Below are 25,414 nucleotides of genomic sequence, written 5' to 3' on the forward strand. Positions count from 1 at the left end.
CGTGGTGGCTCACGCCTGTAATCCCAGCACTCTGAGAGGCCGAGGCGGGTGGATCACGAGGTCAGGAGTTTGAGACCAGCCTGATCAACATGGTGAAACCCCGTCTACTAAAAATACAAAAATTAGCTGGGCATGGTGGCACATGCCTGTAATCCCAGCTACTTAGGAGGCTGAGGCAGGAGAATTGCTTGAACCCGGGAGGTGGAGATTGCAGCGAGCTGAGATTGCGCCACAGCACTCCAGCCTGGGCAACAGAGCGAGACTCTGTCTCAAAATAAATAAATAAATAAAAAATCTTCCAATGTTATTAATGCTTCTTTGTCTCTACTAACAAGCATTTCTCCTGGATGATGCAGTCCCCTCCTTGGAAAACATCTGAACTCTGTACCGCCATTTCCTCATATGTAAGATGGAGATCGTAACAGTGCCTATTTAATAGGATGACTGAAGCTAGTAAACAAGATCATGCACATAGTCTCAGGATACAAATGCCTGGGGGAAGGATCTCTTGAGCCTAGGAGATTGAGACCAGCCTGGGCAATATAGTGAGACCCCACCTCTACAAAAAATTATAATTAGCCAGACGTAGTGGTGCGCACCTGTAGCTATTTGGGAGGCTGAGGTGGGAGGATCACTCAAGTCCAAGAGGTCCAGGCTACAGCTAGCCATGATCACACAACCATACTCCACACTGGGAAGTAACAGAGCAAGACCCTGTCTTAAATTAAAAAAAAACAAAAAAAAAAAAACAAGGCCAGGCACAGTGGATCACACCTGTAATCCCAGCACTTTAGGAGGCAGAGGCGGGCAGATCACGAGGTCAGGAGATCGAGACCATCCTGGCTAACATGGTGAAACCCCGTCTCTACTAAAAATAACAAAACAGCCAGGTGTGGTTGCAGGCGCCTGTAGTCCCAGCTACTCGGGAGGCTGAGGCAGGAGAATGGCGTGAACCCGAGAGGCAGAGCTTGCAGTGAGCTGACATCGCGCCACTGTGCTCCAGCCTGGGTGACAGAGTGAGACTCCGTCTCAAAAAAAAAAGAAAAAAAAAATCAAAACATTTTTTACAAAAAATTAAAAAAATAAAAAGTGCCAGGCTCACAGTATAGCACGCAAATGCTATTTGTCAGTTTCATGGAAGAGAAAACTTAAGTCTTGTCATTAAAAAACTAAATACCACTTGAGGAAAAATAAACTCCCAAGTAACCAAACTTCAAAGCAGCGGGGACAGAGCACATAAAACCCCAAACACTTCATTTAACAATGGAAGACACTTTATTATTATTATTTTTAATCATCCCTCAACATTTCAACTCTTGGTAGAAATCAAATGCAAAACATCTGCATTTTTAAATTAGCATGTATTTAACTACCTCAATCACGGCAACCTCATCCAGTAAGATGCACAGGAGCAGGGCTGTAGTATTTCCTATTCCAGTCTGTGACCACAGTGCATCCGTGATGACAGGTACACTGGACTTTCCCTCCTATGATGTGTTAGTCACTCCTGCTTTTGTCCACTGGGTAAGTTACGTGGCATCACGGTTGGTTAAAAAGAGTTAGTTACTGTAATGCTGACGCAATCTGGAAATGGAAAACTAGAAAACTAGGGCTCTCAGGAGCGGGCCAGCCAGTGCCGATTCTGAAAGGTGAAAAGGAAGAACGTCAAAGATGAATACCCCGCTAGGCTGGTCTTAGTAATAAAGTTGGTTGAAATTCAGCTTAATATACACACTGTACATCTACATGTGATCTACCAGATATATATATACACATATATATGTATATATTTAAAAAAAAGAGCCATAGAAGATTTGGAAAACCTTAAAATCACTCAACTGAGTTGGAAGAACATCAGCAAATTCACAGTGGCCTCAGGATTCAGCCAGACTTAAACTTGCTCAAGAGCTGAATAACTTTCTCCCAGAAAAACCCACTGCATATAAATCCCTTAACATTGTGTACATCACAAACAATTATGGCTAAAATATGTTAGTTCACAAGGAAGCGGCTTTATTTTCAATCTCTTGCCCCACTCCTGCTGTTGTACCCCCACAAGGAAAATCCGGGGGCTGGTAATTCGCATGAGGAGCTGAAGGGGCCTTCAGGCTTGGAAGCGCTTAGGCTTAGCTGAGCATCTGAGGAGCCGTCTGTCTGATGGGCACATGCCGACTCCTGCCCACTTTTTAGTGCAAAAAGATCGCAAATGTTGCAGATGAGTCCTGGAAACTGGTGAAGAGAAGAGGACTGAGATGGAGGGGCAGTAGGAATCCCAAATGATTTTCCTTCTGAAACGAGACTCAAGAAGTGTGAAGTGCGAGGTTCCTGCTCAGCAAGCTATAGGTCCGACAGGTGAGGTCCCTGAATTGTCACTAGGTTAGCAGTCTGCGGACACACAGACCTCGACACCCGCACTCACCCCCTAAGTGCACACTGGAGGTAGGTGTATAGCTAGTTACTGCAGGGAAGACAGTGACTCTCCACCAGCTCAAGAAAAGGAGGCTTCGTGTCTGTTCCTCCCTGCCCCAAACTCTCCTCTCCCCTTGGGCCGTAGTGAGTGGAAGATACAATATGAATGGGCGCGAGGCCCTCCCTTGGAAGACTAAAGAACCCAGGGTATTTAATAAATAGCTACATAATTCATTTTTTTAACCACGTTGAAACACACAGCAAGTTGAATATTTATTTAAAAATAAATCTCAAAAATATCTATTGATAGTACAGTAAGAGAAGCATGTGCAAACAACAGAAAGGGGGAAAGTCAGTCCTGCTGTGGGAAGCCCCCACATCAATGTGTTGGAGCAAAGTTCACGAAGGCCATGGGCTGACTGAGCTGTGGTGTACAAAATGACATTCAGCTAATACTGGACTTGGTTCACCTTTGACACCTGGAGAGGTGGGAAAGCCAGGGGGTGGGAAGTCCAGCTGGGGATCCTTGCGTTTGGGAAGGGGGCGGCCAAGGGATGAGCCTTTGGGAGAGGCCCCGTGTGGCAGGAGGGCTCATTTCACAAGCCAACAGGCCTCTAGCTCGCCGCTAAAGATGGATGTCTGGTGGCCTGAAGGGCCCTTCCCAGTCCAAGTTGGCTTTGTAATGGGAGGGGTAGGTGCGGTGAGGGTCCCAGAGATAGAAATCCTCTTTAAAGGAAAAACAAAACAACAAAACCAAACCAAACCCAAAAAAAAGAACCAACTGAACAGGGAGTGGAGAGATTAGCAAAATGAATCTGAACGGAAGTGCCACCTTCTCCCTTGTCAGACAACAAAGCAGCCATTGGTTGAAACATCTGAGTCGCTAAGTGAACTCCCACGTGGACACAGTCAGCCCACGATCTCTGCCACCTACAAGGTCAAGTGCAGGCCTCTGCCTCTGAGATCAATGCATTAGTACTTCTTCACCGTGAAACCCGAAAGGTTGGTGATGTAGCCCTTGGAGCTGGAAGGGGCGAGGCCGGTCTATCTGTACACGAGATGGGAGAGCTGGGTGGACTTGTAGTTCAGCTGGTTGTTGGGCATGAACTTGTGCAGCTCACTCTTTTTGTAGCAGGGGTCATAATGGTAAGCACTGAGGCAGGCGTCACATGAGACTTTTGAACACTGGGTGCAGGTGTTGGTGGCACCTGGGCGGTTGCAGAAGCCACAGCGGGAAGTGGGCGTGGAGGAGGGCTTGGATTTGGAGTGAAGGTGCGGGAGGCGGTCAAGGCCCTGAGTCTGGCCTGGGTACTTCTCCCGCAGAGATGCCCCGTGGGCCAGGCTGTCATGAGTGGAGGCCTTGCTGGGGAAGACGCTGGGCTTGGAAGCTGGAGGACAGGTGAGCAGGCTGTCACAGCGCTGGCAGAGGGAGGAGCTGCAGGACAGCCCACAGCTTTGGCACTTGGAGAGGGCGGACTCTTTGGCAGGGGGCGAGCGCTTGTGGTAGAGGGGGTGGGCATCGTTTCTGACCAGCCACACATCCGGCCGCAGAGCATCCTGCCGACGGTAGGTGGCCCTGGGCTCGGAGTCTGTGTACAGATCCACGTCATCCTGAGTGGAGAAGTAGGTACCGCGCAGCAGGCCCGGGCCGTTGCTGGGGGAGGCGGGTGGAAGGGCATCCGGGCTGCCGTGGGGAGAGCTGGCCATGGTCAGCAGCGAAGGGGACGGGCGGATGATCTCGTCCTTGAGGTCATCCCCCACATCCGCTGCCACAGGCTCCTTCCGAAGACTCAATGAGGCCTTCAGTGGTGGCTTCCGGCTCTCCCAGTAGCTGTCATAGGCATCCACCGACCTCGAGGGCTTGGTCACGCGGGGCTTGTAGTAGTCCTTGGCCGCCCGCTCGCTGGCTGACTTCTGGAGTGCCACTCGTGACATGGAGGCCGTCAGGTGCTCCCGGCCCTCTGCCCGCCGCCGCAGGGCGTCTGAGCAGCCGCGTACGTCCTCCGCACTGCTCTTGCGCTCGCTCACGATGTCCAGCTCGGAGTAGCCCTTGTCCTTCACTTTTGAGTGGATTTCCAGCATCTGCTCACACTCGACTTTGGCCAGAAAGAGCTCGAAGGAGACCATCTTCACCTGGAGGGTCTCCACGAGCTCTCTGAGCTTGTATGCAGTGCCCAGCTCAGGTGCGTAGCCCATGCAGCTCAGGATGGCTCGGATGTCCTCTTCCAGTAATGTCGACTTGACATAATAAACAAAAGGGCCCGTGTAGGTCTAGAAGGAAGGGAGTAGAAAAGAGAGGTGGGGTTTTCTCTCAGAGACACAAGACAGACTATGTCAAAGCAAAGGATATCCAGCTCTGAAGTGGGGCGGCGGGGAGAGGGCAGGGCAGGGAAGGATCCTGACAGCCTTACCCTGCGGGAGGCAGAGGAGGCAGGGCTGGGGCTTACTAAGCACTCAGGAGTTGTGCAAGGAAATGACCCAGCAGCTCCATTTTTTTTTTTTTTTTTTTTGAGACAGAGTCTCGCTCTGTCGCCCAGGTGGGAGCGCAGTGGCTCGATCTCGGCTCACTGCAAGCTCCGCCTCCCGACTTCAAGCAATTCTCCTGCCTCAGCCTCCTGAGTAGCTGGGATTACAGGCACCTGCCACCACACCCAGCTAATTTTTGTATTTTTAGTAGAGACGGGGTTTCACTGTGTTGGTCACGCTGGTCTCCACTCCTGACCTCATGATTCACCCGCCTTGGCCTCCCAAAGTGCTGCGATTACAGGCGTAAGCCACCAGCAGCAGCTCCTTTCTTAAACACAGGGAGCAAAACCTCTCGCTCCCTAGTGGGGCGCAAAGACTCGGCTCCATATGAAGAGGGAGCCTGGGTGAATAAAGGGGCTGGATTAGAGGCAGAATGCGGTGACAATCAGAACATTCCTCTCTGGCATTCCCATGATGGGCTGAGTAACACGGCAGACTGAAGGGGCTGGCTAGGTGACAGCTCTCCTGTGCCATCCCCTCTCTCGATTACCGCTCCTCCCGTGGCAGAATGAAGAAGCCTGGCTAGGTGACAGCTCTCCTGTGCGTGGTCTGATTCAGGATCCCTCTCTCAATTCCCCCTCCTCCCCTACTATTACCACTTAGTCCAGAACATGCCCAGCTTGCTGGGACCACTGAGAAGCTTCCTAACTGTTCTCCTCACCCCTCTACAGCCTACTTCCCATACCACAGCCAGAATGACCCTCCTCAGATGCAAGCCAGATCCCACACTGCCTCCTTCCCCGCCTACTCTGAACAAATCCAAGCCTTGCCCTGGGCTACAAGACCCTGTATAACCTGGCTGCTCCTGCCTTCCCAATCTCTCTGCTTAAGGTGTGGCAGCCAGGCCAGAAACAGTTCAGAGGTGATGCTGGAGAGACGGGGAAGGTGTGGAGCCTGGAAGGATCTGAGAGCAGAGGACAGATGGAATCAGACTGGCATAGCCTCTCAGGAGGGACTGCCAGGGGCAGGAAGAGAGGAGGAGGGCCTGTATGGAGGCTGCTCCAGGACCTCACCTTGATGCTCCTGAATTCCTTCTTCCACGGGTAGAGGAAGAGGTTGATGCCCACTGTCTCCAGCATGCTGAAGGCACCGTGCAGAGCCCGCAGGCTGGAGGAGCTGAGCGAGCGCAGGGAGCTCTCCACCACCTCATAGAACTGGATCAGCCGGAATCGATAAAAGGGATCCACCTTGTGCAGGCTGAGCAGGGTCGATGCTGCCACCCGCAGACACTCATCGCCGCCAGGCCGCTGCCTGCTGGTGGTGGTATCCACTTTGCCCTCATGGAACTGCACATACTTCCGAAATAAGTCATCCTTGAATTTTGTATCCATTGAACTGGGCTTCCCCATCCGATCGAGGGGGCTACCTTATCTCCTCCATGGCTTCTGGATTAGAGGCAGGGACATCGCTAAAAGCGTGGACATGTTGCCACCTGGACCAGCGGAGTGCTCTGGAAGGAGGGGAACAAGAAGCATGTCATTCCTCGAAACGGTCCGCGCTTCGGCTTCAGGCCGCTGAGGCAAAATGAACAGCAGAACTGGCCTAGGCTACACCGGGCCCCAGCAGCACGTTACAGAGCAGGTACTATAAGCAGGGTTACAACAGAGGCCAGAGAGAGACGGACCTTGACTTTGTTGTGCTCGCAAATGAAAAATACGATTAATATTCCTGAAAGAGAAGTGTGGGTGAGTATGGAAGGAGCTCCTGTCCTGGTTTCACTGGGGAAGGGGGAGTTTAGGAAAGTCCTCTTGAGACAGCAACAGACCTGAAGGATGAGGAGTTTGCCAGGTCAAGAGGCCAGGGAAGGAACTGCAGCAGAGGAAGGCCCTGAGCTAACACTACCAGAGGCTCCAGACACGTGGCGAGCTTCACACACACTAACTCGCCTTTTTTTTTTTTTTTTTTTTTTTTTTTTTTGAGATGGAGTCTTGCTCGGTTGCCCAGGCTGGAGTGCAGTGGCGTGATCTCGGCTCACTGCAACCTCTGCCTCCCGGGTTCAAGCGATTCTCCTGCCTCAGCCCCACAAGTAGCTGGGATTACAGGCACCCGCCACCACGCCTGGCTAAGTTTTGTATTTTTAGTCAAGATGGGGTTTCACCATGTTGGTCAGGCTGGTCTCAAACTCCTGACCTCAAGTGATCCACTGGCCTCGGCCTCCCAAAGTGCCAGGATTACAGGTGTGAGACCCCACACCCAGCCTCACTTTCTCTTCTTAAACAATCCTAGGAGAGAGGCGCTACAGTTAGCCCCAGTGGACCCATGTGCAAACTGAGACACAGACATTAGAAACTGCTCAAGGTAGGCCAGGCACGGTGGCTCACACCTGTAATACCTGAACTTTGGGAGGCTGAGAGGGGAGGATGGCTTGAGTCCAGGAGCTCGAGACCAGCCTGGGAAACATGGTAAAACCACATCTCTACAAAAATACAAAAAATTGTTTAAGAAAAAGAAACTGCCCAAGGTTACAGAACTCTTAAGAGGCAGAGGAGCTGAGCTCAGAACCCAGACAATCGGGCTCTAAAGTCCATGCCTTTACCCACCACACCCTGCTTTCCTGAGGCAGGAAGCCTGGCACAGGAACAGAACTGCAGCCAGTGAGGCCGAGGCCACCAGGGCAGGGGCGTGAGGAGAGGCAGCTGTCAGCATCAGCGGGACCCTCAGCCCCAAGGCTGCAAGAGCACATTCAGAATTCGATATTTTATACAAAGAGCCACGTGAAGCCACTGAAGAGTGTACAGCAAGGGGAGAGGGATATGGTCTTCTTTACAATTTTCAAAAGAGGCCACAGTGGCTGCCAGCCCCTGGAGTGCTGTTACCAGCCTTTGACAGCCTGCATCCCCTTTATCACAAGAGTGCTTTGCAGCCCCCTGTTGGGAGAGGATAGAATGTTCTGAGCTGGGACACAGGCTTTATACAATCTTGTCATCTGCTTAGCCACTTGTTAGTAGAACAGGCACAGATCCAGCAATATTCTTGTCACCACAATGCTGGGAGCGAATCCAGATTAATGGAGGGACACTGCCAGGGCCAAGGAGACAACACGCGCAGGGTCACGGACATGGGGTCCAAGGCCAGGTACCTGCAAGCGAGGCCAGGGCTGCTTCTCCAGGTTACTTGGGCAAATTGCTCCACCTCCCTGGGTGGCGGTTTTCTCATCTGAAACAAGGGGTTAATAATAGCGCCTCTGTCCAGAGCTGGCAAGAGGATTAAGCATGATGGGATACGAAGCTGCTCAGAGAGCCGGCTCCGGGAAGTCCTCGATGGCCACTACTGTTGTCTGAAGGTGCTGTAGCCCTAAGCAGCCAGGCCTTCTCTGAGTGGGGCAGATACCACTGACTGGGCCGTAGATGTGCATTTTCACATGCTCTGGTCCTGCTGCTCCTGCCCAGAAGCTCCGTGGGTACAGGACTGTGACCATCTTGCTCAGTAAGGTCAGCTGTGTGCTTCATAAATGTCTGCTGAGTGTGGGAGATGGCAAGGGACTGAGAGAAGTTGCAGCAGTACTGGGCCTGGTGTGTGGGGGGCTCCTTTAGCAGACCTGTGTTCAGCCAGGAAGGTCCTACGAGCCTGGCAACTATCATGAGGTTGACAAAATCATCCTTATCTCCATGAGCCACTAGTCTGGCTCCTCCATGGTTTTTGTACCCAGGAGGAGACTCCTGGGGGTATTAATGGTGGGGTGAGAGATGAGATGTGTAGCAAAACTCAGGGGACACAGAGAGGCCACTCTCTCCAACACACTGCACTGCTGAGGGAGCCCAGTGCTACAGCGACAAACAAGGCTGAGGAGCACAGGAGGCAAACACATCCACTTAGGGGCCAGGCGCAGGGGCTCACACCTGTAATCCCTGAACTTTGGAAGGCCAATGCAGGAGGATTGCTCGAGGCCAGGAGTTCGAGACCAGCCTGGGCAACACAGCAATACCCTGTCTTTACAAAAGAAAACAAAATGCACTTAGGATAAAATTCTGCCTCATGAAGATTCTCATCATTCAGGCCTCAGTTCAAACATCAGCCCCTAGAGGTACCACCCTATTTCACCTTCCCAGTTCAGTATTGTCACATTCTCCTACGATAACCACAATCTGAAACTATCAACTTTATTCACTTACTAGCTTCCTCTCTTTGTCCACCCCCACCCTCCCTGGCAAGCTGGCAAGCTGGTAAGCTCCTGGTAAGCTCCATAAAGGCAAGGACCATGTCTGTGTTGTTCACCACGATGCCTAACATAGAGCCCGCCTGTGCTTGATAAAGTAGGTGAAATGGATGCTGCAGCCGGGCATGGTGGTTCACGCCTGCAATCTCAGCACTTTGGGAGGCCGAGGCAGGTGGATTGCCTGAGCTCAGGAGTTCGAGACCAGCCTGGGCAACATGGTGAAACTCCGTCTCTACTAAAATTTTTTAAAAAAATTAGCCGGGCGTGGCAGCATGCACCTGTAATCACAGCTACTCGGGAGGCTGAGGCAGGAGAATTGCTAGAACCCAGGAGGCAGAGGTTGCAGTGAGTCGAGATTGCCCCATTGCACTCCAGCCTGGGTAACAGAGCGAGACTCCATCTCTAAAAAAAAAAAAAAAGAGAGAGAGAGAGAGAAAGGAAAAAAGAGAAATAGATGCATGGATGCTGTAAAGGATGTCAGCATTCATGATGCCACAACTTTAGTTTCTCATTGGTACCTCCCAAGAATCCTGGGAGATCAGCTGGAGAGCAAAGAAACAGGCTCAGAAAGATGGCATGAGGTACAACAAGTAGCTCAAGATTAGCAGCAGATAGACCCAATAATCCAAGCCGGCATTCTGACTTGGAACCTGTATTCCTCTCACCACCTCACGATTCCCATGTCCAACAAGCATTTCTGCAGCTCCCACCTTCTGCCTGAGCTGGACCCAGTGCGGGAATGGGGATGGGTGGGGAAGGTAGAGGACAGCAATGAAGGAGACACATCCAGCCTGCAAATCTAGCTGGAAGAGCATACCACCTAGTATCAAAGTATGTATGTGCTCTATGTTCATACTATTCTGTCCATAAAAAAATAAACAATTTAAAATGTATATTCTCTTAAAAAATAAAAATGTAGGCCAGGTGCGGTGGCTCATGCCTGTAATCCTAGCATTCTGGGAGGCCAAGATGGGTGGATCGCCTGAAGTCGGGATTTTGAGACCAGCCTAGGCAACATAGCAAAACCCCGTCTCTACTAAAAATACAAAAATTAGCTGGGCGTGGTGGTGAACACCTGTAATCCCAGCTACTGGGGAAGCTGAGGCAGGAGAATGGCATGAACCCGGGGGGAGAGGCTGCAGTGACCTGAGATCGTGCCATTGCACTCCAGCCTGGACAACAGAGCAAAAACTCCATCTCTACATAAATAAATGTATTTTGCAACACTGGAGAGGATAATCACACATGCATTTACCATTCTTGACTTATCTCAGAGAAGCTGCAATCACGCCTCTGGCCCCAGGGTTTGTTTTCTGGTAGTCTGAGAACCATTCAAATACAGAGACATTAAGTTTCCGAATACTGCTGTAATTTTTTTCCAAGGAAGTTAGCCTCGAACTCAAAGAGACTGATTTTTTACAAAGTCAGCCAGTCTCAAGCTCAGCTCAGCGTATGCTGCTCTATAATCGCACCACAGTCCACACCCTTGTTTGTTGCTGAAAAACAATAAATAAAGGAAAGGGATCCAAACAGCCCAGCTGATGTTCAAAATCTGAACAACAAGGACAGGAAGTCCAAAATATCTAAAACAAATCTCAAAACAACCTGGGTAGGTGAGGGAAAAGGCGGAAGAAAGTAAAAGCTAAAAGATAATTAAGGGCAAGATAAGCCTAGACAACATAGTTAGACTCCATCTCTACAAAAATAATAATAATAATAATAATAATAATAATAATAATAATTAGGTGGGTGTGGTGACATGCACCTGTAGTCTTAGCTACTTGGGAGTCTGAGGTGGGGGGATCCACTGAGCCCAGGAGTTTGAGGCTGCAGTGAGCTATGATGGCACCACTGCACTCCAGCCTGGGTGACAGAGCAAGATTCTGTCTCAATCAGTCAGTAAGGAAAGGAAAGAAAGAGACTAATAATTACTGAGGTCCTACTATGTGCTAAGCATTGGGCTTCCCACTTTACCTACATCATCCCATTTAATCCTCACAACTCTATAAGGAAAACAGGCTCTCCCATCAAAACAAACTGTTCAACAGAGTTTGAAAGGATCAGAGCTGGAATCTGAACTCTTGTTGGCAGGCCCTGATGCCTGGGCTTTCTCCAATTTATCTCACTCATTTATTGTTACATCAGTACCATTTACCAAGGGATTACTGTGTGGCAGCTCTCTGCTAACTGCTCTATGAAAAACAATGAAATCCATAGGATAGATCCAAGGTTAAAGAGGAAACTGAGGCTCGGAGAGGCCAACTCACTTACCCTAAGTCATAAGGCTAGGAAGAAGTGGATCTGAGCTCTGAACCTAGGTCTAACGCCAAAACTCCGACTCTTGCAAAGCCATCCTGCTGCATCTGCTGGACAGCTCTACTCGAAGGTGTTTGGCTAAGTTAGAATGCCTTATGGCGGCGCGAGCAGAGTTGAGTTACAAAAATTCCTGTAGTAGCAAAATTCCCATCTTCCCACACTGAATGGGGCTAGGAGAGCTAATCTCTATATGATGTAAGCTCAAGGGCCGAGGAAAGAGGCTGGCCAGAGACATCGGCCAGTGATGAAGCAGCTGACATCATCCCTGCTGAAAACATTTTCTGAGAATACAAGATGCCTTGTAGCTGGTCATAGCTGGTGTTTTTTCTGAGCACAGAGCCAGCAATTCATTCCCAGCACTCTGCAAGAACAACAAAATACGCTCTCTGCAAAAACATCGTGGTTACAGGAGACCGAGACAGTCCAACGACAGAAGCTGTTAATTTCTCCAAGCAACCCAAGGATTGGAACGCCAAGCCGTGCCAGTCTGGTGGGAGAAAAAAAAAAAAAAAAAAAAACCCAAAAGACAAAAGACAAAAAAACAGCACTGTGAATAGCCTGAACATAGAGGCAGGCAGGTGCCCAGAGTCAACAGCTCCAGTCAGCACCTCCTGAACGCACAATCTAGGCACCCTTTTGAAAAGCAAGTCAACGGAAAGAGATACTGCAGTCAGGGAGGCAGTGGCTTCTTTAGTTATTTTCTAAACATTTAAGAGGAACGCTGTATTTGTTTAGACTCCCACTGCATGGAAGTGAAGTGATTCCGAGTAGCAAAGCATTCGCTTGGCTTTACCTCAGCTGGCCCATTCAAGCAGAAATGTTCCCCAAGCAGTATTTGAAGGCGCCCCCTCTCTGCACAGGCAGAGCTATTTTGGTCTGTGCGCTGCCCCTGTCCACAGGTTTACACATCCCTGGTCTAGCTCCATCAGCCTCCAAACAGGAGACGAGGAAGGCAGTTCAACCCCCACCACCTCCCCACCCACACCAATGCACTCGTTCCAAGCAAGAGGCTCCGAGACACATCCAAGGCACCTTCCACGGGCTGTGAAACACCAGAAGGTCCCCACACTCCTACTAGATTCCAAAGAAATTCACACAGAGTCCTTCCAAACCTCTGAAAATAACCTCAGCGGTGCTGAAAGAAGCTTCCCTAGTGGCAGCTGCCTCTGAAGGAAGCTGTTTCCCTCCCTGCAGGGGACAGAAGCTGGCGGCTGCTAAGTCCCAGCTCGGTCATTCCTACGGCCTCGGGGGGCCACGTCAGTTGTGAAAAACAGCCCAGTCTCAAATTCTGGCCCTCCCCACGGGTTCGTGAATTGAATGAAGTAACAGGAACTATCACTTACTGGACGCCTGCTGTATGCCAGGGGCCCTGCATGATCTCATTCCATCTCTACTCCAGCCCTAGCAACCAGGTTCAATCACACTTAAACAGGCAACTGAGGCTCTTAAGACGAAGTGACTTATCCAAGGTCACACAGTGAGTACAAACCCAGGTGTGCCGCCAGAGTCTGAACTGGGAACCCTGCGCAGTAACTGCCTCGTGGCGAAATCGGGGTGTCCTTCTGTTTGGCCAGTCGCCGAAGAGAGGGTGTTCCTCTTGAGCGGCCCTGAGCCACCCTTGGCCGGTTCCAGGAGCTTACAAGGCAGCTCCCGGGAGAATGGGGATCCTGAGGATAGGCTGGGGGTCCCGGGAGCGCCGAAACAACGGGCCCACCTGTAGTCCTGCCTGCCGTGAGGGGACCCCGCTCACGGGCCAGCCGAGCCCTGCCGCTGTCTGGCGCCCCCTCCACCTGGGGAAGCCCCGGAGACAGTTTCCGCTCGCGGCCGCCCGTCACTCACCCTGACACTGCCGCCGAGGGCTGCCCGGCCGAGGGAAGCAAGCGGGAGGCGCGGCTGCCGCCGGAGCCGGCCCCGCTGGGCTCTAGCCGCTCTGGCCGGCTGCAGGGGGTACTGAGACCAGTACCCGCGGGCCAGCAGCGACCCGGAAACACTCGGCCCGGAAGTGAAGTCGCCAGGAGGCGGGTCCGAAGAGAGGGTGGACCACGGCTGCGCGCTGGCTCCGGGAAGCAGTCGATGCCCTCGGCCGACGGAGACTACAAGCCAGAGGCGGAAAACAAAGCGGAAGGCCGAAGAACGAGAACGAAAGCGGAGGAACGGCAATTTGGAGCCTAACGAGCCATCGTCGCGTCTGGGGCTGGGACCCGGAAGTAAACAGGCCGGACGTGACGGAAGCCACTCGGCTTAGGGATGGTGGCTGGCCGGGTTGTCATGGAAACCGCTCCGGAGCCGGGAGCTGCATTCATGACTCCGCACAAGCAAGCAGGGGCTGACGGTCGGATCCCTCGCCACCATTGTACGAACAGAAATACTGAGGCTCAAAGAGAGCCAATGAGACGCTGAAATCACGCGTGATTGGAATCCAGCCTTGCTAAGGCTGTTGGTGTTACGGGCTGTGGGCGACGGTTAAGAGCGTGGGTCCCATTTTTAGCTTTGCCACTTACTAGCTGTGTGACCTTGGACAAGTTACCTAACCTCTCTGAGTCTCAGCTTTATAACCTGTAAAATTAATAAAGCCAGGCGTGGTGACACGCGACTGTAGTCCCAGCTACTCGTGAGGCTGAGGCGGGAGGATCGCTTGATCCAAGGTGTTCGAGACCAACCTGGGCAACATAGCAAGGCCACGTCCCTTAAAAAAAAAAAAAAAAAAAAAGCCGGGCACGGCGGCTCACGCCTGTAATCCCAGCACTTTCAGATAAATTTTATTTATATATATATATATATATATATAATCTGACATTCCCACCAGACCCTGAGGAGCTGCTTATTCATCTATTTCCCCGCAAGCTCTGCACATGTCTGATGAGGAGGCACACAATAGATGTTCATTGATTGTAGGATTCTCACTCTGAGTCTTGGTGACCCCAGCTAAAACCGGTGGGCCTTGTGTGATGAGTCAGTGACTTAATACTGGGAAACGTTTGGAGAACCAGCAATCTGGTGTCCAAACAGTAGCATTACTGTGTTTACCTGTCATTGTCTGAGCACCGTTCAAGGTCCAAGGTCCCTGTGTTCTTTATCAGCTCATGTTTAACCTCCTCTCTTCGTTATCTGCAACGTGATGATGTTCACAGGAATTCCATCTGAGACAAACTGTCCCACCTTAAGCCTGCCTTTACAACAACTCAACGCTCTGGTTTGGTAGCTCTTACAATATTGCATTTTCACGTGGGACTGCTAAAAAAAAAAAGTCCCCTCCAGCTCTGTGGGTCTGTGACAGCCAAAAGAGAAACAAAGATTTTGAAGAAGGGCTTACTGGTAGGAAACCCTGGTCATCGAAACTTGGTGACATCTACTATCAGAAAAGACCCAAAGTCTCCAAAGAAAGTCACATTTCTCATCTTTTTTTTTTTTTTTTTTTTTTTTTTTTTAAGACGGAGTCTCGTTCTGTCACCCAGGCTGGAGTGCAATGGCACGATCTCAGCTCACTGCAAGCTCCAAGCTCCGCCTCTCGGGTTCACACCATTCTCCTGCCTCAGCCTCCCGAGTAGCTGGGACTACAGGGGCCCACCACAATGCCTGGCTGATTTTTTGTATTTTCAGTAGAGATGGGGTTTCGCTGTGTTAGCCAGGATTGTCTGGATCTCCTGAACTCGTGATCCACCCGCCTTGGCCTCCCAAAGTGCTGGGATTACAGTCATGAGCCACCGCGCCCAGCCTTTTTTTTTTTTTTTTTTTTTTTTGAGACGGAGTCTTGCTCTGTAGCCAGGCTGGAGTGCAGTGGTGCAATCTCGGCTCACTGCAACCTCTACCCCCTGGGTTCAAGTGATTCTTCTGCCTCAGCCTCCCAAATAGCTGGGATTACCGGCAAGCGCCACCACGCCCAGCTAATTTTTGTATTTTCAGTAGAGACGGGGTTTCACCATGGTGGCCAGGATGGTCTCGATCTCTTGACCTCATTATCTGCCCACCTTGGACTCCCAAAGTGCTGGGATTACAGGCGGGAGCCACTGCGCTCGGCCATGTTTCTCATCTTTTAAACACAGTTGAAGGCTTGTGACTTCTCTACTTGGTGATGTAGAAATGACAGGAGCATCCTTTCCCGACTTTATTATATAATGATTAGCAGATTATATAAGGGTCACATGACAGTGATTAGGCACTTCTGCTTCCGAAGAGCCAGCAACACGAACAATCTACCTACCTCTTTCTATTTTTTAGTTTTTTTTCCCCATCACCAAAGTAATACATGATTCCAACAATACAGAGGAGTATAGAACAAAAAGCGAAAGAGAAAAGCTACCCCATGACCCAACAATTGGATTTCTCAAAATCTACTAGAGAAACATACACATGTGCACAAAGAGACCTTTTGCATCATTGTTTCTAATGCAAAAGCAATAATGGGAAATATTTAAATCTCCATCACTGAGGTAATGGTATATCCATACTAACAAATACTGTGGATCGCTTAAAAAGGGTGATGCACGGCTGGGCAGTGGCTCACGCCTGTAATCCCAGCACTCTGGGAGGCCGAGGTGGGCAGATCACGAGGTCAGGAGATCGAGACGATCCTGGCTAACACGGTGAAACCCCCATCTCTACTAAAAACATGAAAAATTAGCCGGGTGTTGTGGCGCCTGTAGTCCCAGCTACTTGGGAGGCTGAGGCAGGAGAATGACATGAACCCGGGAGGCGGAGTTTCCAGTGAGCCAAGATTGTGCCACTGTACTCCTGCCTGGGCGACAGAGCGAGACTTCGTCTCAAAAAAAATAATAATAATAAAATAAAAAATAAAAAAAAGGGTGATGCAAACCTACGGAACTCTGTAGGACACACCGTGGAATGAAAACAGAGAGACATACTGTGAAATGGAAAACAAAACATCACCCAATACTCTATATTTTCTTTTCTTTTTTTTTTTTTGAGATGGAGTCTCGCTCTGTCGCCCAGGCTGGAGTGCAGTAGCACGATCTCTGTTGACTGTAAGCTCCGCCTTCCAGGTTCATGCCATTCTCCTGCCTCAGCCTCCCAAGTAACTGGGACTACAGGCACCCGCCACCACGCCCAGCTAATTTTTTGTATTTTTAGTAGAGATGGGGTTCACTGTGTTAGCCAGGATGGTCTTGATCTCCTGACCTTGTGAACCGCCCACCTCGGCCTCCCAAAGTGCTGGGATTACAGGCGTGAGCCACCGCACCCAGCCAATACTTTATATTTTCTAAGGGTATATATATAGTCAACTAGGGGCCAGGGCGATGACTCACACCTGTAATCCCAGCACTTTGGAAGGTTGTGGCGGGCAAATCACCTGAGGTCAGGAGTTCGAGACCAGTCTGGCCAGCATGATGAAATCCTGTCTCTACTAAAAAAAAAAAAAAAATTAGCTGGGTCTGGTGGCAGGCGCCTGTAGTCCCAGGAAGTCCCAGCTTCCTGGGAGGTGGAGGTTGCAGTGAGCCGAGATGGCACCACTGACCCCAGCCTGGGCTACAGGGTGAGACTCCGTCTCAAAAAAACAAAACAAAAAAAGTCAACTGGGGACAGGAACACAGATACAGATATCTGTCTTTCATTCCACAAACACACATTTATGTGATCTGTATTAATATCTTTCTCCCCCAGAAGTCAGTGAGCTCCACGAGGACAAAACTATGTCTGTTTTGTTCATAATTATATCGCTACTACCTGGCATATATGCACTACCTAGCACACAATAGGGTGTTCAACATAATTTGTTTCTGACCAGAATTTTCACTGAATACCTACCGTGTGCCAGGTTTGATGTCAGATTTTTTTTTTTTTTTTAATTGAGACAGGGTCTCACTCTGTCACCCTGTCTGGAGTGTAGTGGCATGATCATAGCTGACTGCAGCCTCAACCTTCTAGGCTCAAGCAATCCTCCCACCTTAGCCTCCTGAGTGGTGCAGACCACAGTTGCACACCACCACATCTGGCTAATTTTGTTAACTATTTTGTAGAGAAAGGGTCTCGCAATTTTGCCAAGGCTGCTCTCAAACTCCTGGGCTCAAGTGATCCTCCCACCTTGCCTTCCCAAGATGCTGGGATTAGAGGCATGAGTCACCACACTCGGCCTGATGTTAGGTTTAAAGGGCATAACTGTGAGTGAGACAGACACAGTTCCTGCCCTCAAAGAGCATCCAGTCTCCTTATCAGAAAGAGAATATTCATAACATAGGAGTAGGATGAATAAAACCCTAGAATTCAGGATAGAAGATGGTGAATGATATGAGAGGGGTATAGAGCTTAGAGCATGGAGAAGTGACCTCTGAAAGGGTAAATTAAGGATAGTCTCCAGTAGGAGGTAGAATTTGAGCTGGGCTTTGAGTGACTTGGACATGAGAGGATGTCCAGCTTTCCTTCCAGCTGGAGTAAAGGAAGCAATCAAAGGTAAGGACTTGAGGTCAAAAACTCGGCTACCTGTGACTGGGCTCAGTGGCACACGCCTGTAATCCCAGCACTTTGGAAGGCTGAGTCAGGCAGATCTCTCGAGGTCCAGAGTTCAAGACCAGCCTGACCAATATGGTGAAACCCCATCTCTACTAAAACCACAAAAATAAGCCGGCCTGTAGTAGCACGTGCCTGTGGTCCCAGCTACTCAGGAGGCCGAGGCTAGAGAATCGCTTGAATCGGGGAGGCGGAGGTGGCAGTGAGCCAAGATCACACTACTACACGGTAGCCTGGGACACAGAGGGAGACCCTGTCTCAAAAAAACAAAAATGAAAACACAAATTCAGCTACCTGCAAGCACGTAATGTGGACAAATACGAGGTACTAGAGTACTACAGCCTCGCACTGCGTAGGACCGGAAATTAGTAATGTAATCTAACATAATACCTGGCTCACAGCAGGCATCCAGTAAGTACTTCTGTGAGAAAACAAATATTGTTGAATCCCTTCCATCTTCAGCTGACTTGTGGCCAAGCTTCTCGCTCACCAGGCATGACCAGATACTCTGATTTTTGGAGACAAGTTAGAGATCCAGATTGTTTATTTATTTATTTACTTACTTATTTAGAGATAAGGTCTTGATCTGTCATCCAGACTGGAGTACAGTGGCATGATCATGGCTCACTGCAACCTCAAACTCCTGGGCTCAAGGGATACTCCCACCCCAGCCTCCCACATAGCTGGGACTACAGGCTCATGCCATCATGCCCAGTTAATTATTTTGTGAAGACATGGGATCTCACTATGTTGCCCAGGGTGGTCTCAAACTCCTAGCCTCACGTGAGCCTCCCACTTCAGCCTGCCAAAGTGCTGGGATTACAGGCACCAGCCACTGCGTCCAGCCTGGAATCCAGATTTTTAAATAAAATTTCTTAATTGTAAACACCATTTGTAAGTATACCTCCTGTTTCTATCTGTTGACAGGGCCTAGAAGAAATGGCGCCCCTGTAGCAACAAGCGCCTAGACTAAGACTAACCAGAGCTTAGTCCGTGGAACCAGGGCTTCCTGGAGAAATGGCTGATTCCCAGGGATGGGTCAGGGAAACTACAACGTAAGGTTGGAACATATTATTCAGCCAGAAAGTAGGATGTGCCCAAAGAATGACGGGACGCGTTAAAAGCACACAAAAGCTAGGATGGAGAGTCCCTATTGGCCAGATCTGGGGCAATGTGAGTATCAAATAAATAATAATAGCAGATTATAATAACTTAATTGTGGGGAGAGAAGTTAGGAGCCCATACTAATGCTAAACATAAAATATCATGATTCAGCCAGTAATCCCAGCACTTTGGGAGGCCGAGACAGGTGGATCACCTGAGGTCAGGAGCCTGGCCAACATGGTGAAACCCCATCTCTACAAAAATACAAAACAAAATTAGCCGGGAATGATGGCGGGTACCTGTAATCCCAGCTACTTTGGAGGCTGAAGAGGGAGAATTACTTGAACCCAGAAGGGGGAGGTTGCAGGGAGCTGAGATCACACCACCGCACTCCAGCCTGGGTGACAGAGCGAGACTCTGTCTCAAAACAGCAGCAACAACAACAACAACCATGTTTTATTTATTTATTCTTTTTAGGCTAGTCAAGTGAAGCAATGGGAATGGAGAAGAAACAAATCTATAACTGGTTTTGATGAATTAGTTGTAAGCACCACTGCCATTGGACCAGCTAATACCATGGTTATCACAGGAGTGTGTCTGAGGCTGTGTTTGGCCCTGAGTGCCAGGTCTGCACCCTGCACTAAGGATGGGTGAGGAACGACAGGCAGTCGAGCTGGTTGGTGCTACAGGTAACAATAGTACCTACCAAAATACAAGTTAAATGAGATAGTCCTTGTGATACGATAACATGTTAATTATTCAATTAGCATTAGCTATCATGATTCAACCCTTTTATATGTTTTAAAGCTTAGAGAAACACTTTATCCATAGTGGCTGCATTTATTACATTTCTGTTGATTGAATGAAATGATACAGTTTTGCTAACTACTAGCTCTTACTTCCCATACTGTTTTCTTTTCAGGATCCTCACTCTAGTCTAAGAGCATAATTTAATTGTGTTGTCAGACAGCTTATCTTCAGGGTTATTACATGGAGTCATACTGCCTGGGACATCATCTTTATTTATTTATTTTTTTGAGACAGGGTCTCTCTCTGTCGCCCAGGCTAGAGTGCAGTGGTGCCATCTCGGCTCACTGCAACCTCCACCTCCCAGGCTCAAGCGATCCTCCTACCTCAGCCTCCCAAGTAGCTGAGACTACAGGCGTGCACCACCATGCCCTTGTATTTTTTGTAGAGACAGGCTTTGGTCATGTTGCCCAGGCTGGTCTCAAACTCCTGAGTTCAAGCAATCCACCCGCCTTGGCTTCCCAAAGTGCTGGGATTACAGGCATAAGCCACTGCGCCCAGCCTCACCATCTTTCTAAGCCTCAGTTTCCCCACCTGTAAAATGGAGCTGATCATACTATCTTCTTCATAAGGTTATTTGCATATTGAATGGGATAACATGTGCAAAGAAGTTCCCCCAGTGCCTGGAAGGGAGTGATCCTGCATCAAATGTTATCCATGATTAGGATTCTTGTTGTTCCACATGAATTTGCTGGGTGCTACAGATTCTGTCTGGCTCCCAAAGCTCAGAATTCATTCTGGCCTCCCACGGGTGGAGGCAGGGTTTGGGGGAGGTTTGTAATTCTAAAGATGGCACGTCTTGAACTGAAAGCTGGCACTGTCAAGCTTCTTCACAATCAGTAAGAACGGCTTTCTTCACCCTTTTCCCTAAATATAAACCCAACTGCCAATCGCTTTAAAGTCTTCATGTCTGCAGCAGAAGCAATCCATGAGTCCAAAAGTGAGGCAGCTGGCAGAGGGCTGTTGTTAGTGGGATCCACCCAGCCCGGCCCAGCTCCAGGGAGACACACTTCATGGGATTGGATGTAGGCAACTCAGCATTTCTTCCTTATGACTCTTAATTGCACCTGAAAACAGTAACCCCGAGGTTACCAACCCTGGGTGTGTACTACAACAGTCTCTTAAAGTACTGGGTTTCAGGGCCGGGCACAGTGGCTCACTCGTGTAATCCCAGCACTTTGGGAGGCCAAGGTGGGCGGATCACTTGAGGTCAGGAGTTCAAGATCAGCCTGGCCAATATAGTGAAACACCATCTCTAGTAAAAATACTAAAATTAGCCGGGCATGGTGGCATGTGCCTGTAATCCCAGCTACTCAGGAGGCTGAGGCAGAATTGCTTGAACCCAGGAGGTGGAGGTTGCAGTGAGCCGAGACAGCACCATTGTACTCCAGCCTGGGAGACTCTGTTTTAAAAAAAAAAAAAAAAAGAAAAGAAAAGAAAAATTAGCCAGGCATGGTGGCAGGCACCTGTAATCCCAGCTACTCAGGAAGCTGAGGCAGGAGAATCGCTTGAACCCAGGAGTCGGAGGTTGCAGTGAGCCAAGATCACGCCATTGCACTCTAGCCTGGGTGACAAGAGCAAAACTCCGTCTCAAAAAAACATACATAAGGCTGGGCATGGTGGCTCACGCCTGTAATCCCAGCACTTTGGGAGGCCAAGGTGGGTGGATCACGAGGTCAGGAGATCGAGACCATCCTGGCTAACACGGTGAAACCCCCGTCTCTACTAAAAAATACAAAAACTTAGCCTGGCGTGGTGGTGAGTGCCTGTAGTCCCAGCTTCTTGGGAGACTGAGGCAGGAGAATGGTGTGAACCTGGGAACCAGAGCTTGCAGTTAGCCAAGATTGCACCACAGCACTCCAGCCTGGGCAACAGAGCAAGACTCCGTCTCAAAAAATAAATAAATAAATAAATATATATATAAAATAAAATTTTAAAAAATTAAAATACAAAAATTAGCTGGGTGTGGTGGCAGGCCCCTGTAATCCCAGCTACTGGGGAGGCTGAGGTGGGAGAATCAGTTGAACCTAGGAGGTGGAGGTTGTAGTGAGCCAAGATCTCACCACTGCACTCCAGCCTGGGCAAAGGAGTGAGATTCTGTCTCAAAATAAATAAATAAGTAAAATAAAAAATGGGCAAAGGACTTGAATAGACATTTCTCCAAAGAAGATACACAGATGGCCAATAAGCATGTGAAAAGATGTGTGTCATCACTAATCATTAGGGAAATGTAAATCAAAACCACAGTGAGATTCTACTTCAAACCCTCTAGGTGGCTATAATAAAATGTTTTGAAAAGAAAAATAACAAATGCTGGCAATGATGTAAAGAATGGAATACTGGTACTTGCTGGTGGGAATGTAAAATGGTGCAGCCGCTGTAAAGAACAGTCTGGTAATTCCTCAAAAAGTTAAATGACCATATGACTCAGAAATTCTACTCCTAGGCATATGCCCAAAAGAATTGAAAATAAGGACTCAAAACAGACACTTGTACATCAATGTTCATTGCAGTATTATTCACATTAGCCAAAAGGTAGAAACGACCCAAGTGTTTGCTGACAGATGAATGGATAAAGAAAATGTGGTGCATCCATACAATGGAATATTATTCAGCCTTAAAAAGGGAGGAAATTCTTTGGGAGGCCGAGGTGGGTGGATCACAAGGTCAGGAGATGGAGACCATCCTGGCTAACACGGTGAAATCCTGTCTCTACTAAAAATACAAAAAATTAGCCAAGCATGGTGGTGGGCGCCTGTAGTGCCAGCTACTCGGGAGGCTGAGGCAGGAGAATGGCATGAACTCAGGAGGCGGAGCTTGCAATGAGCCGAGATAGAGCCACTGCACTCCAGCCTGGGCAAAAGAGCAAGACTCCATCTCAGAAAAAAAAAAAAAAAAAAAAAGAGGAAATTCCAATGCTACATCATAAATAAACCTTAAAAATGTTGCGTTAAGTGAAAGAAGCCAGTCACAAAAGGACAAACATTGTTGTGATTCCATTTAGATCAGATGTCTGTAATAGGCAAATTCATAGAGACAGAAAAAGGATTAGATGTTACCAGTGACTGGAGAGGGAGGAATGGAGAGCTATTTCTTAATATTTGGAGTTTCTGTTTAGGTTGCTGAAAAAATTTTGGAAGCAGAGGTGATGTTTGCACAACATTGTGAATGTAATTAATGCCACTGAAGTATATGCTTTATTGTGGTTACAATGGCAATTTTTATGTTATGTATGTTATCACAATTAAAAACTTTTTGGGGGGACCAGGCCAGTGGCTCACGCCTGTAATCCCAGCACTTTGGGAGGCTGAGGCGGGTGGATCACTTGAGGTCAGGAGTTCGAGACCAGCCTGGTCAACATGGTGTAACCCTGTCTCTACTAAAAACGCGAAAAAAAAAAAAAAATAGCTGGATCTGATGGCACACACCTGAAATCTCAGCTACTCAGGAAGCTGAGGCAGGAGAATTGCTTGAACCCAGGAGGTGGAGGTTGCAGTGAGCCATGATCACACCACTGGACTCCGTGCACTCCAGCCTGGGCAACAGAGCAAGACTCTGTCTCAAAAAAAAAAAAAAAAGAATGGTGTGGCCAGGCACAGTGGCTCATGCCTGTAATCCCAGCACTTTGGGAAGCCAATCTGGGTGGATCATTTGATGTAAGGACTTTGAGACCAGCCTGGCCAACATGGTGAAACCCTGTCTCTACTAAAAATACAAAAAAATTAGCTGGACGTGGTGGCACACACCTGAAATCCCAGCTACTAGGGAGGCTAAGGGAGAAGAATTACTTGAACCCCAGAGGCAAAGGTTGCAGTAAGCCGAGATGGCACCACTGCACTCCAGCCTGGGTGACAAAGCGAGACTCCATCTCGAAAAATAAATAAATAAATAAATAAATAAATAACAAAAGATCTGGACAGACACTTCACAGAGGTAAAACATACAAATGGCCAATAAGCAAATGAAAAGGTACTCAATGGCATTCATCATTATGAAATCTAAAACTGCATGATACCACTACACACTCAGTAGAATGGCTAAAATAAAAGTGTCTTTCAACCAAATGTTGGTGAGAATGTGAAGCAACTCATACCTTGTTAGTGGTAATGGGAAATAGTTGGAAAATAGCTCGGTTTGGCAGTTTCTAATAAAATTAAACACACATTGACCGGGCGCAGTGGCTCACGCCTGTAATCCCAGCCCTTTGGAAGGCCGAGGTGGGCAGATCACCTGAGATCAGGAGTTCAAGACCAGCCTGGACAACATAGTGAAACCCCATCTCTATAAAAATACAAACATTAGCCGGGCATGATGGCAGGTGCTTGTAATCCCAGCTACTCAGGAGGCTGGCACGGAAGAATCACTTGAACGCAGGAGGCAGAGGTTGCAGTGAGCCGAGATCATGCCATTGCACTCCAGCCTGGGCAACAGAGCAAGACTCCATCTCAAAAACAAAACAAAAATTAAACACACATTTACCAAATGACCTGGAAATTCTACTTCTATGTGAATACTTAGTTTTGAAATGTCTTGTTAATTGTGATGACTTTGTTCTATCCTCAGCCAGTGTCTCAAGTCACAATGTACACATGAGGTGCAGTTTACTGTAAATGAAGGTGGATTCAAATCCCCCATTTCAATGTCTTCTTGTTAGTATTCATTATTTGGTTGCAGTTCTTGTCAGATATTATGAGATCGTTATGTTTTTACCATTACGTGGCTGACCCTTGATATAATAGAAACTGTAAAATGCTATGAGCTGGTGGGATAACGAATGAATGCAATTTTCTGGAGGCAGTTTGTTTTGTTTTGTTTTGTTTTGTTTTGTTTGAGACAGGCTGTCATTCTGTCGCCCAAGCTGGAGTGCAGTGGAGTGGTTTCGGCTCACTGCAACCTCTGCCTCCTGGGTTCAAGCGATTCTCCTGCCTTAGCCTCCCGAGTAGCTGGGATTACAGGCATGTGCCACCACACTCGGCTAATTTTTGCAATTTTTTGGTAGAGAACGGGGGTTTCACCATATTGTCCAGGCTGGTCTCAAATTCCTGACCTCAAGTGATATGCTGGCCTCTGCCCCACAAAGTGTTGGGATTACAGGCGTTAGCCTCCGCCCCCTGCCAGGGGCCTCATTTTTATGTGATCATTCCCGCGTGGCTTTCTTGTTTAAGATGGAATCATTCACTGTTACATTTCCAACACTTAGCAGGACACTTAGCACACAGGGTTATTGGTTGAATGAATATTTACCTGCCAGTGTCTCCTCTGTTAAGACTCCTTTTAGGCCGAGACTCTGTCTTTTTTTTTTTTTTTTTGATTTTTGTTTTCAGCCAATGTACAGTAAGCCATGATGGGCAGAGGCAGGAAATACTTAGAGAACTGGAAAGAATAAAGGAGCCGGTGTTCTCTGCAGAGCCAGGTGAGTCTGTGAGATGCTCACACGCCCCCTGGTGGTGTCAGTAGGAATTCTTCCTGGCTCTCAGCAATTTGGCAATCTTGAAGAATCAGCTGAAATCAAGATGAAATTATCTACCCACAGGTTTAAATATGTAGCAATACATGATGGGGTAAATTATGCCTAACTTAGATAAGTATAGCGATAAATTTTACATGTGGCCTGAGGCTGATAGAACTCTGACG

The 25,414-nt window shown here is 48.6% G+C and overlaps 1 protein-coding gene and 1 long non-coding RNA gene across 5 annotated transcripts; one reads left to right on the forward strand and one right to left on the reverse strand.

Annotated features, from left to right (window-relative positions):
* Nucleotides 1-1,256: 1,256 nt before the first annotated feature.
* SPATA2 (spermatogenesis associated 2) lies at nucleotides 1,257-13,703 on the reverse strand. 4 transcript variants are annotated; one of them, XM_010383848.2, is made up of 3 exons: nucleotides 13,247-13,703; nucleotides 5,949-6,385; nucleotides 1,257-4,680 (listed from the first exon to the last, which is right to left on the reverse strand). In XM_010383848.2, exons 2-3 carry the CDS (start codon nucleotides 6,282-6,284, stop codon nucleotides 3,454-3,456), a joined length of 1,563 nt encoding a protein of 520 aa, XP_010382150.1. In that variant the 5' UTR covers nucleotides 6,285-6,385; nucleotides 13,247-13,703; the 3' UTR covers nucleotides 1,257-3,453. The 4 variants fall into 4 exon arrangements, with proteins under 4 accessions (XP_010382150.1, XP_030769882.1, XP_030769881.1 ...); XM_030914022.1 differs by having other exon boundaries at nucleotides 13,122-13,703; XM_030914021.1 differs by lacking the exon at nucleotides 13,247-13,703 and adding an exon at nucleotides 12,897-13,100.
* Nucleotides 13,386-25,199, forward strand: LOC115892659. Its single transcript, XR_004052532.1, has 3 exons — nucleotides 13,386-13,878; nucleotides 19,451-19,662; nucleotides 25,105-25,199. It is a non-coding gene; the product is annotated as an uncharacterized LOC115892659 (long non-coding RNA).
* The last annotated feature ends 215 nt before the right edge of the window (nucleotides 25,200-25,414 follow it).

The sequence above is a fragment of the Rhinopithecus roxellana genome, chromosome 13 (genome assembly GCF_007565055.1).
Source record: "Rhinopithecus roxellana isolate Shanxi Qingling chromosome 13, ASM756505v1, whole genome shotgun sequence".
Classification (NCBI taxonomy): domain Eukaryota; kingdom Metazoa; phylum Chordata; class Mammalia; order Primates; family Cercopithecidae; genus Rhinopithecus; species Rhinopithecus roxellana.

What these genes read in the sequence shown, in the direction of transcription:
- SPATA2 (XM_010383848.2), bottom strand. Translation starts at nt 6,284, where the DNA reads ATGGGGAAGCCCAGTTCAATGGATACAAAATTCAAGGATGACTTATTT. An exon ending in AGGAATTCAGGAGCATCAAG is followed by an intron (nt 4,681 to 5,948) that starts GTGAGGTCCTGG and finishes CCTTCCTTCTAG; the next exon opens with ACCTACACGGGCCCTTTTGT.